Here is a 12,944-nt window from a genome sequence, read left to right on the forward strand (position 1 = left end):
GTGAATGCAGCGACTGTTCCATGGAAGTACTGACTGGTATACCTGTTCCTGCCAATATTGGTGCTTTCTCGCATGCTTAAGAAAGCCAAGACTGAGTGGTCCCATTTATTCTAGTTGCTCCAGATTGACCAAGATGATCGTGATACGATGACATCCTAAGCATGGTTATTTAACCACCATCTTGGTGACTACCAGAACGATTCTCCAAAGACCTAGTCTGCTTGGCTTTAACGGCATTGGCTGTCGAGGCTGTGATACTGCAGGCGAAATGGTTTTCTGATTCGGTCATTCAGACAATGATAAATATCCTTGTTGAAGTTTGCTTGTCTCTTCTGCAGGTTGTTCTGGACAGTTGATTTAAGCAGGCTTTCCTGAAGGAACAGGATTTAGCTCTATTTTCTTTTAGCGCAAATTGGGCAGCATTCCAGAAGTATCAACGTTTTTCCATGGATATTCAACTACCCCATGTTCCATCAGTTGTTGTTCTTCACTTGGTCCTTTTTGCATTACAATAACTGCGATTAATGCTGCTTCATTATTTGAATTTAAATTCCTCACTTGGAATTTGATTTAGTAATTCATTAACTTTGTCACATATCCCTCCCCCTATCACCACTATATTAGGTGTCATGGCCTCCTCAGGGAATGCATAATTTCGTTAGATTGCGTCCGTATTTTTATGTAACGGACCAGGTGTATGTGCCACTGTAAAGTGGAATGGCTACAGAGCCAAGAACCATTGAGCCACCTTCCCTTTTAACTCACAATTGATCTGCACCCAAGTTAGTGGCACATGGTCAGTGACCAGCGGAAACTCTCTATGTAGCAGGTAATACCAAAGGGTCTCTGTATACCACTTTATTGCTGAGCAGTCTTTCTCTACAGTAGTATACTTTTGTAACTGTCTTAGGCACAATACTGGGGTTTCCACCTCATTTCTAGCCTGTGACAACACAGCATCCTACACTTGTAGTACTGGAGAAGAGCAGACCGAAGATCCGAAAATGCACTTTTTCTTTTCTCCCTCATTCACTAGGGGTCACTGGAGCTCAAGACATTGGTTTATAGATGGTAGTAGAGTCAAGCTTGGCACTTTAAATTAATTTAGAAGTGTGACTGGCTTCTTCCCCTCTATGCCCCATCAGCCCCAGTTTTAGAAATGTGCCTGAGGGAGCCGGTGGCACATTAGGCTGTCTCCAGCCTTTGTTATCTTAATATATTTTATTCTTTTACTATAACATTAAGGACTGCATTCTACAGTAGTCTGCCTGCAACATGGGAGCCACCGGTTGGAACCCACCATGGCTTACAGTGTCCGGGTCCCTGGTGCTCTAAGGTAGCGCTGTATCTGCAGAGTGAAGAGAGTCATCAGACTCTGGGGACCCGTCACAGCTTACTGTGGCTTGTGTTTGGGTCCCCCCCCACCTAGCAACCCAGTCATCAGCAGTGGTGAGTGTATTTCGCCACTCCTGACTAGTCAGGTTTGCGAGAGAGAGACTCTATAGATCTGCCATGGATGTGCATATTGACCCTTGGTAGGTTCCTACATAACGGGTTCTTAGTGTAACAGTGCTAGCATTAACTTAGCGCTGTCAGCTAAATTCTGCATAAGCCTGGGGGGGCGGAGCTTGAGGCAGGCATCCAATCCCGCACTGCCTCTCTATCCAACGCCAGTTAGACTACAGCTATATTGACAGTCACCAGGATAGAGGATTTCTCGCAAGAGCTGGATGCAAGCGCACAAGGTCATTGAAGCCCTTATTCTGGAGGTCCTTCATATCTCGGATTCGGAGCTAGCAGACTCTCAGGATTCCTCATTATTCTGTAAGAAACAGAGACTAGCTGTTACTTTCCCTATTTCTCTCCAATTAGATGAGCAGTTAGTTGCTGCTTGGAAACATCCAGATAAGAAGTTCCAGATGTCCAAGCAATTTATTTCCCTTTACCCATTTCCTGCAAATAATAAAGCCAAGTGGGAGACTCCTCCACCAGTGGATCCGTCTGTTTCACGGTTGTCAAAGAAGACTACGATGCCTATCCCAGGGGCTACGACTTTAAAAGAAGCTTCTGAGCGTAAGGTGAAAACTACCCTCAAGTCCATGTACTCGGCAGCTCATGTTTTATTCAGGCCCAGCTTTAGTCGATTCTTGGGTAAACAAAGCAGTTGAAAAATGTGTGGAACAATTCGTAGTAGGGCTGTGGGCTAACACTCTGCATGCTGATCTTATCCCCCTAGCTAAACAAATTCGTGAATCTGCTTTTTACCTGGGCGAGGCCTCCAAAGCTATTGGTCAGGTAGGTTCCAATATCTCGGCCTCAGCAGTTACTGGGCCTGATTCAGAGCCGGACGCTATTTGCGAAAGATCGTTCCAAAAAAGGGGCCGGCTATTTTGTAAAGACGCCCCTTTGCCGTTCACATCACATGTCATCTCCGGTATTTATTAGATTAATCGGGTACATCGAAAGGCATCTGAACTGCTTGCAGTGCTTGTGGTAGGTTTTTCCCACCGCTATCACTGCGAGCAGTTCAGGCTAAAAGACAACCAAGTGACGTGGTCGATGACGCTCCTTTACTAATTATGCACTCCCATTAAACGCCCTTTTTACCGTTTGGCACGCCTGCGTTCAGATCTCCACTCCCCCGTTTTCAAGCACCTTCCCCTGTTACCACCCACAAACGGTACATTCTGTCAATCAAATTAGCAGCCCCTCGCTATTTTGCGAGCGCACGATTTCCAACCTTAATGACTGGTTTGCGCATGCGCATTACAACCCGTACACATACGCAGTTGTGCGAACATCGCTCATAGCGAACGAGCTGCCGCTTACGAGCGGCTCTGAATCAGGCCCACTGTCCGCTGCGCCCTGTGGCTTCGGGCCTGGCAGGTGGATGTGGAGTACAAACGGGCCGTGGAAGCCCTCCAGTTCACTAGGGATTTTATTTGGTCAAGAGCTGGACAAATAGGTCTCCCTGGCCATGGGCGGCAAAAAGTACCTTTTTGCCCTCCTCCATGACTGCTCCCTGATGGTCCTACATGGGTCCTACCTTTCGTTCCTTTCAGGCCCCAACCAGATTTCAAGGAAGAGCTAGAGGTGCCTCATTGGCAGTTATAGGTGGACGAACCAGGGGTCAACAATCCGGCGCTGGCCATCGTCTGTACCTTAACTCTGCTAACAAGCCGGTGGCATGACAGGCTTCTGTCCCGCCTGGGGGCTCCCACGGTGGGTGGTCGTCTCTTATGATTCAGGGATGTTTGTTTCTGGACTTGTTCCGATGTTTGGGTTCGTAATCTTGTATCCCACGGATAAATGATAGTTTGCCTTTCGTCCCCCAGTCTGATTTATCACCACATGTCTGCCGGTAGTACTGCAGAAACAGGTAGTATTGCAACAGGCAATCAACGAGCTCTTGACCTGCAAAGTATTGATTCCAGTTCCAGTGCACCAATGCACTCAGGGATTCTAGTCAAATCTGTTTGTGGTTCTGAAGGTGGATGGTTCAGTCCGGCCTTTTTGAATCTCATTGTTAAATCTCTATTTAACGTTCCACAGGTTCAAAATGGAATCCCTACCCTTAGTCATTGCGGGTCTGAAAGCTGCAGAGTTGCTAGTGTCCTTGGACATGAAGGATGCGTACTTACACATTTCAATTTGGGAACCGCATCAGGCATTCCTCTGGTTTGCCATCAGGGACTCTCATTTTCAGTTTCAGGCCCTTCGGACTTCACTGGCACCAAGTGTTTTTAACAAGGTGATGGCGGTAATGATTGCTCTTCTCAGGTCCCTGGGAGTGACAATTGTCGTTTACCTGGATGACCTTCTTATCAAGCTCCAATGGCAGAAAGGCTTCTGGATCAGGTGTCCCTCACACATCAAATTCTCATCCAACAAGGCTGAATCGTCAACTTCCAGAATTCAAACCTGGTGCAGTCCTAACGCATTCAGTTTCTGGGGTTGATTCTGGATATGTCCCTACAGCGAGTGTTCTTTCCAGCGGACAAGGCACAGGCGATCTGGGAATTGGTCAGAATGGATCTCAGGCCATGGAAGGTGTCAGTTCACCTTTGTATTCGCCTCCTGGAGAGGATGGTGGCCTCCTTCAAGGCCATCCAGTTCGGCAGGTTCTATTCCAGACCGTTCCAGTTGTAGCTACGGTCTCAATAGTCCAGGTCGCCCCTTCAGATGCATCGTCTGATGCGTCTGTCCCCTCAGACCCGCATTTCTGTGCTCTGGTGGCTTCAGTCTGACTATCTCTTCGTGGGTTGCCGCTTTGGCATCTGGAACTCTGCGGTTGGGGGCAGTGGTATTGGACAGCCAATTATAGGGCAGCTGGTCGCGCCACAAGGCGCTCCGACCAATCAATGTTCTGGAGCTCAGGGCAGTTTACAATGCCCTTCTGGCTGTGTCTCCCCTTCTGACTGGACTGCCCATTTGGGTGCAGTCAGACAACGCCACTGCCATGGCGTACATCAATCGGCAGAGAGGAAATGCTGGCCGCATCTTACAGTGGACAGAGAGGCACGTCGAGGCAATCTTTGCCTTATTCATCCCAGGTGTGGAAACTTGGGAAGCCAGTCAACAGGATCTCCATCCCTGGGAATAAGCTTTAAATCCGGTGGTATTCCAACAGCTGATCCATGGTTGGGGCAGGCCTCAGATAGATCTCATGGGTTCCCGGTGCAAAGACCAACTGCCAAGGTCCTGCTCCAGGACGCGGGATCCTGCAGCAGAGGTGGTGAAAGCTCTGACAGTTATGTGGCGGTACCATCTAGTCTACCTGTTTACACCTTTTCCTCTTCTGCCACGGGTGATCAAACTCATCAAGCATGAGTCCTCCACAGTCTTCCTGGTGGCTCTGGATTGGCCTTCTCGGGCCTGGTACTCGGACCTTCTGCTTCTTCTCGCAGACGGTCCGTGCTTGTTACCTCTACGCCGAGATCTTCAGCAGGGTCCCTTTGTGTACCCTTCCTTACAGCAGCTGCGTTTAACAGCGTGGCTATTGATGCCACAATTTTGAGACTAAAAGGTATCCTGGAAGCAGTGGTTCCCACTATGCTTTAAAGCTCGGAAGCCTGTGATGTCCTACCAATACCATCGTATATGGAAATTGTACGTGGCATGAGGGGCGTGAGTTTCCTATTTCTTTCTGACTTCCCCATCTGCTCCTCTTCCTCCAAGCGGGGCTGGATGCTGGGCTTCACCTATGATCGCTGAAGGTACAAGTGTCTGCCTTGTCCATCGTTCAGCGTCGTTTAGCCTTGCTTCCAGAGGTACAGGCATTCCTTCAAGGTGTTCTTCTGGTCCAACCGCCTTTTGTTCTTCTGGTCCAACAGCCTTCTCCAGTATGCTGTTTTTGAGCCTCTGGAGTAAGTGGATAAGAAGTACCTGTCGTGAAAAACGGCTTTCCTGTTGGCCTTGGCTTTGCACCGGTGGATGTCCGAGCTCAGGGCATTATCTTGCCGCTCTCCCTACCTAATCTTCCATGATGATCGGGCCAAACTTTGCATGCGACTTTCTTTTCTGTCGAAGGTGGTTTCTGCCTCCCACGTTAATCAGCCCATTATAGTCCCTGTCTTGTCGGATGACTCCGGGTCTTCTTACTCCTTGGATGTAGTCCGGGCTCTCCAAGTCTATGTTGCCCGCACAGCGGCATTGCACAAATCGGATGCCCTTTTTGTGCTCTATAATGCTGCACATTGCGGGTGGCCTGCAGATGGATCTGTATGGCTATCTATCAGGCTTGCATGGCCAGTGCTCGTCCTCCACCTGTTTCCTTTTCGGTGCATTCTATGTGCTCGTAGGATACTACTTGTGCTGCGTACAGAGGTGCTTCTGTGTCGCAGCTCTGCCATACAGCTACTTGGTTCACGGTACACACATTTGCTCAGTTTTACTTTTTTGACACCTTTGCTGCCTCAAATTCAAGTTTTGAGAAATGTGCTGCAGGGTTCTCAGCACTCTCCCATCCGCGAGGGAAGCTTTGGGACGTCCCCAGTGCCTCAAGCTCCAGTGTCCCCTAGTGGATGAATGAGATATTGGGATTTTGGTACTTATCGATAATTCCATTTCTCCAATTCCACAGGGGAAACTGGACGTCCGCCCAGCGCTGCTTTACTCGCTGTTGTTTTCTGTTCCAGTTGTGTTACTACACGTTGTTTGTCTGCCATGTGGTTGAAAAGTTTTCTTCTGTTTCGGTTTTTGGACCGTTTTCATGTGAGTCTCTCTTTCTCTCTTTTGTGTTGCTCTCCATCTCCACTCACGCTCAGTTTCTCTAACTGGGGCTGATGGGGCATAGAGGGGGAGGAGCCAGTCACACTTCTAAAGTGCCAGGCTCTACTCTACCACTGTGTATACCCCAGTGTCTTGAGCTCCAGTGTCCCCTGTGGAAACGGACAAATGGATTTACACACTTTTTTTTTTTTTTATATCTCTGTTAATAATGTCAAAATGGTATATAAACCTTCCATAGTCACTTCTAAGCACAAAAACGTTCAAAGTTGGTTTTTCATTTGAAGCATGGACCACTGTTTTACTGAACCTACATGAGACTGGGCTGGAATTCCATTATAATACAGGTTGAGTCTCCGATATCCAAAATGCTTGGGACCAGGGGTATTTTGGATAATGGAATATTCCGTATTTTGGAATATTTGCATATCTTAATGAAATATCTTGGGAATAGGACCCAAATATACACACAGAATGCATTTATGTGTTATATACACCTTATACACACAGCCTGCAGGTAATTTTATACAATATTTTCAATAATTATGTGGCCCAAACAAAGTTTGTGTACATACATGAAATTCATTTATGTTTCATATACACCTTATACACACAGCCTGAAGGTAATGTTACACAATATTTTTAATAATTTGTGCCTTAGACAAAGTTTGTGTACATTGAACCATCAAAAATCAAAGGTTTCATTATCTCAGTCATGCCAAAAATATTCCGTATTTCGGAATATTTGGATATGGGAGACTCAACCTGTACTCATGTATTGCCCCGAGCTGCAGCATTTCATCCTTGGTTTCTCGCAACATCACTCCTTGCAACGCTTTTCTCCACAGGTTTTCTGTGGTTTGTTTTCACGTTTCCAGTCAGTATCTTGGAAAAGTAGTCCTCCAAGACCAGTGTCCTCTTCTGTCACCCTGGAGAGGGTTACTTTCAGCACCTCTCTGACCAAGTTCTTCTCTTCTAGCGCACTCTTTCCCTTCCAGAGCCTCTTTCCTTAATTGCAAATGAGGATTTTTGTCAAAGAGGAAGGTCCAACCCCAGGTTGTGGGATTGGTAGCCTTGATAATCCACAGCAGGGGTATTCAACATGCATCCCTTCAGCTGCCATTTCACCGTTTTAGCATGCCCTAATAGCGCAACTTGGCAGGGCATGCTGGGATGTGTAGTTCCACAACACCTGGAGAACTGCATGTTGAATATCCCAGCCGCTCTAAAGGACACACCTCTGCAGACCTGGATCCAGACCATGGGTGAAATGGCCTATCAGAGAATCTTTGGTTCGCATTGCTGTTTTTTGTGTTTCAAAGCACCAATCATGAAACTGTTGGCCCACCAATACAGGCCAAAATATCTCACTTTAGGTGTTGCTAATCCGATGCATGTATTTCATCCAAATTCATATAGGTTTTCTGAGCTTCACCACACAAATAAGGTGCTAGCATCTCGGCCCAATTCTGCACTGGCCATTTACTGTAGCATGTTTTGTGGTTCTTCCAAACACCACCAGATACGCATCAACATTGTCTGCTGACATAATTTTCTGCAGAGTATGCTGCACCCCTTTATCTTGCTGTTTCTGCATCAATAGGATCATTTGTGCATGCAGCAGTTTAACGATCCCCTCCTTAGCTATTTGCAGCTCTTGTGCTTGCTGTGCAGCAGTGACTTCCAAAATGTCTTTTAGCTTCTCCTGCATTTTATCTGTTTGGGCAAGTGGAAATCGGAATCTGGTTTTCCTAAGCATCTTACAGTGACACCACTTGCTATAATGACATGTTAATATGACTCTTACACAGCTTTGGTTTTCTAGGCTACTTTATTTGTCAGGATGGCAGACAACTTATACAAGCAAATATACAACTTATACAAGCAAAACAGTGTTTTTCTTGGTGGTTTTTTGGCACTAAGCATACATAGTCCAGCTGACAATAAGGTTGGCCAGCTGGTCTTGTCTTGATTGCTCCACCCAAAAGAAGAACCTTTTTGAAGGCTACCCCAGCTCTATCTTAATTGGCTGGCATTAAACCCATGTTTTTCGTTTCCATGAGGTCCACAGATCCCGGCTTCCCTGTATAAAGCTGATTAGACCAGTTGCTTTGTTTAGCTTGTATAATTGCAGCTACACACTGCAGCCTGATCACAGCAGTGAGGACTGAATTTTTTCCAAATGCATATGATAAATTATTTACTTTACCACAGTGTCTTTAGTTTTATTCTCTTCTATGGGGTTAGTTAATTATAAACTGAGCTTAACTTGGCTGGTGAGATGTAGAGGGGTAGGAGACAGCCTACAAGCAAGTTTAGTTTGAAGGTGCCCTCTACATCTCTTGGTATAGTAGTGTCCTCCAGACAGATACAGAGAATCAAGTTTAATGTTGAGTACCAAAAATATAAAATAAATTTTAGAATATGGGAAAGTTTATATTTTTGAATGTTGACCTATGAGGCAGCTTTAATTCAACTTAAGCTGCCATTGGCAGCGTGCATTGTACATTTTTCTGCCCAATATGGTAAGCAGAATCTGCTCACACCTCTATGCTCTGCAAACAAAATTTGCCTTCTGGAGATAGCGCGCAAGCCGGAAAAGTTAGATGTCGCTAGTAGGTGCAAAAATCAGGCAATAAAGGTCTATAATTAAGGTAATGTATAGGTTTAGTACCTCACCAACACCCCAACCATCCTTTTTGGCTATAGCAGAGGGACATTCACACCACAAACCTTTCGAGATTTTAACATGCAAATGATCGAAATGGGTCCTGGAAATTTCCATGGATAATAGAATCTGCCCCATTGCCTTTTCATTCTAGATCATATAGCCTTTTTAGGTTTATTCTCCTTTTAGCAAATGTTAAGGACTGGATTTTGGTTACTCTACTTAAGGCATTGTGAGCACAGTCTGACAGCAACACTGGCATAAGTCAACCACTTACAGGCTACATCTGGACAGACTTTATTTATACTTGTTTTAAAATGCTGATATTATATTCTTTGCTGCTGCTGCTGCTATGCCTGTACACTCATACGCATTAGAACCCCATTCAGGTGAGTGGAGATGCAGTTCTCGTATACTAGGAACATCTGAACCTCCGAGGTGATCAAAATTTACTTCAGAAAAATATATTCTATTTACTGGTAGATTATAACAGCAGTCATGTTGTATACTTTCTGTAATGCTCTTCTATTTTTGCTGTTTTTTCTAGGCAATTTCATCAAGACTGCTTTAAAACCCCTTTTCCCTGTAAGCGAATGTACGGTTACCTCTGTTAAAGATAATGCTGCCTCTGAGTCAGCTTGTCCTGTGAGCCAGAACGTGATTGGAAAGGACTGTGGTCTGTCTTCTCTGCTCGTGGGTGATAAAACTGGTGGAAAACAACTTTTCATTGATCTCGGTTAGTGCTGTATAAGCATTTGTGTTTAGCTGTGGAGGGATCATCAGTGTGTTTCCCCCGACATCCCCTGCTTTCCTGTGAGCTAACCCCACTCACTAGTGCTTGAAACATTTAAAAGATAGACTATTTGAAAAAGTATACTAATGAAACATACATCGCTGTTGTTGTTTGTGACTCTATGTACTATTTATTTCTAGTGTGACACTATGGATTAATATGGGTGATTGTAATACTTTTAGGTACTAGCACCTGAAAACGTCCCTGTCCCAACATTCTTATATATTGTTTTTCTTATCACCTGTAACTGCATTATCTAATATTCCAATCTTAGGAAATCCACTCCCAAGGTAAATTGATCTGCAGTTGCACTATGAATTAATGCATAGATATCATGTTGTTGTACTGTGCACTTCCTCCCACTGTTGTCTTTGCTGAAGTTTCACTTGTATTTCTATTCTGACATCACCTTAAACACCATCACATGTGAAAGTTGGCCAGATAAGTTGTCTTGGTCAGTATATCTCCTGCCAAAGATGCCCCAACAATCCCAGAACTCTTCTCCTGTTGCCATAATTATAGGCCACAAGGGCAGGGCAGCAGTTTATATATGACCACCTAACCATGCTAGGATGTTATCGCTTTATGACCCGCACCCTTGCTTCCAGTATTACTTACCCAGTTGTTCCTATGCTTTTGTTCACTACCCGCATGTGATTGTCATTGTAGACAATCTGCGCAGTTACACCAACTATTTTTTTTCTTTTGTCAAGCTTAAAAGACTAATTGATGTACAATTTATACAAACAAAAAATAAATTAGTCTATTAACAGTGTTTTTTACAGTGTTTTCATTCTATGCCTCTGAATAATCCATCCTGTCGGAGAGCTCTTGTCAAAATAATAGTTTCTAATGTCCCGGAGTTGAACTGTTATGTAAAACTCATGCCATATATTGATAAATACAGGTTGTCTCAAAAATCCACTACGTCTATAATGCACATTGAATTTAAAAGGGGAGTATAGTATAATTTATAATTATATGTATATATTTTTCATAACCTGTTTAGATTAAGGTAGTATCCTCTAACAAACTAACACCACATTTTGAGGTCAAATGTGTGTAAGAAGTAAATTTGTAATACACTGCATTTGGATGTGGCCACAAAAAATAGTAAAATTTCCATTTCCAGTTGAAGTTATTTTTACTATACCAAAATATCATTCCACTAACCAGCCAGTGATATGTATATTTGGGTTGGGTATGCGATCAGGCCACACACAATGCCAGCGGTCAGAATCTCGGCGCCAAATTCCTGATGCATGCAGGTAAGTAATGTAACCCTACCCATAACCCACCTTTCCCGCAGCCTAACCCTAAATCTAATACTCACCACCGGGATGCTGACTTCTGTTGGGCTTCTGGTGCCGGATTCTGAGCACCAGCATTATGTGCGCCGGGATGCCAACTACATCCCAAATATTTTTAACTCTTGATTTGGCAATAGTGTAGCAAGTGCTCAAATCAATTTTTATTTCTGTTCTAGAAATCAGTTGAGGTGTTTATAATTGTGGCATTATAATTATAGTATTGTTACTATTAAATAATTCTCTGGCATAAAAAAGAGTCTATGAAAGTAAACTAATAATTCTGTGTCTTAAATTGTCCAATGATTAACAATTAAACATTAAATTAACTTCACTCTTTGTTTTTCACCTCCATTCATTCCTCCCACACTCCAAAAATATACTGGTAGGTTATTTGGCTACCTACAAAATTGACCATAGTGTGCATGTTTGTGAGCATGTGATAGGGAATATAGATTGTAAGCTCCACTGGGGCAGGGACTGATGTGAATGGCCAAATAATCTTTGCTGCGGAATATGTGTGCGCTATATAAACTGATAATAAATAAATTCACTTGTTTGGCTCATTCCCTATAGGTGTTTACACGAAAAACAGAAATTTCCGATTATATAGATCATCAAAACTGGGAAAAAACGTGGTGTTTAAATTAGCCGAGGATAACAAGTTTGCTGGGAAGCCTCCGAAACATGTCTCCGCAGAAGAAAACATCTTCCTCTGCTCCCTAATTAGCAATCTCAGGTGTGTTCTGTTCCTTTATACTACAGATCTTTCCAGAGATTCCTAACACTGCCACTACATTGATTTGTTAAGCCTATTGTTTTTTTAAATACCAATCACAACAAAATTTAAGCTGGGCGCTAATCAAAAAAAGATAAATAGACCAAATAGCAGCACACGTTTGTGTATACCTACTAAAAAACCAACTATCCAAAGATAGTCGTTGATAGAACTATAATACACTAAAGTGATGTTGCGCTAATTAAATTAAATCACAAAAGGTTACTATACCTTGACATGACAGAAATAGACACCAAGACGCCAATAATATGTTCAAAGTACAATTTATAAAAAACACAGTATTAATAACACTATAAAACATACAATCATGCATAAGATAAATATCACATCTGAAGACCACTCCAGAAATCCCTATACAACTGTATAAAAGTACTGAATCCGCAGTATAAACTGTTTCCTTCATAGGGTATCAATTTAATTTGTAATTTTGTATCATATGTCTCTCACCAGACTTGTAAATAAGGTCCTTTTTAAGTCCTCGTAAATCAGACCTCTCAAGTTGTAGCAGTGGGAGACTCGCTGTCACGTAGCGGTGCTTAACATATATAAAGCAAGGAGTCCCGGCTTGGGGGAAAAAACAGCCCGATAATCCCGGCCTGTGTGGCTTTGAAGGCAGGAATTTAGTCAGCCTGTGACCGCCTTTATCCAACCGCTGTTATAATCCGGGTGTTAAGGACTTCGTCTCCACATGTAAATGCGCAGCTCCCACTCCGTATCATAAGACCACCGGCTGAAGTCAAATAGAGTCCGGCAGGGTAAGTAGCAATATTGGTAGTAGATATTGCTGACGCGTTTCGCTTCCGATTTAGGAGGCTTTATCAAAGAGCATGCATCTGTAACCAATAAAATACAGCACACATGCACTCCAAAATGTCTGCCCTAATTGCAAATAATTGATGTTTCTTTATAAATATTCTTTATATGCACTTAATATATAAATGAAAGTATATAAAAATAAAATCAGGTGTAATTTCATAGGACTGAAAAATACCTGTCTATTGATATGTATTACAGATTTACGGACTCTTTAAAGATTTTAACATGTGAAAGCTCAGAAAGTGGAAAGAACGGGACCACACGCCTCAGCCCTGGAGGGGCGATTACTACAGGTATCATTGGAAGAACATTTACATTTGTTTAATAGCTTTT

At 43.5% G+C, this 12,944-nt stretch overlaps 1 protein-coding gene across 5 annotated transcripts in view; it reads left to right on the plus strand.

The window, feature by feature from the left end:
* The window catches only part of PRIMPOL (primase and DNA directed polymerase), an 82,548-nt gene that overhangs the window by 56,062 nt on the left and 13,542 nt on the right, over positions 1–12,944 (plus strand). For all 5 annotated transcript variants that reach the window (XM_088446991.1, XM_088446992.1, XM_088446990.1 and 2 more), the window contains 3 exons: positions 9,444–9,632; positions 11,573–11,735; positions 12,810–12,904. In XM_088446991.1, the coding sequence (XP_088303117.1) occupies positions 9,444–9,632; positions 11,573–11,735; positions 12,810–12,904 (447 nt within the window). The remainder of the gene's footprint in view (positions 1–9,443; positions 9,633–11,572; positions 11,736–12,809; positions 12,905–12,944) is intronic.

Source organism: Taudactylus pleione, unplaced genomic scaffold (genome assembly GCF_031769625.1).
Source record: "Taudactylus pleione unplaced genomic scaffold, aTauple2 ptg000408l, whole genome shotgun sequence".
Classification (NCBI taxonomy): domain Eukaryota; kingdom Metazoa; phylum Chordata; class Amphibia; order Anura; family Myobatrachidae; genus Taudactylus; species Taudactylus pleione.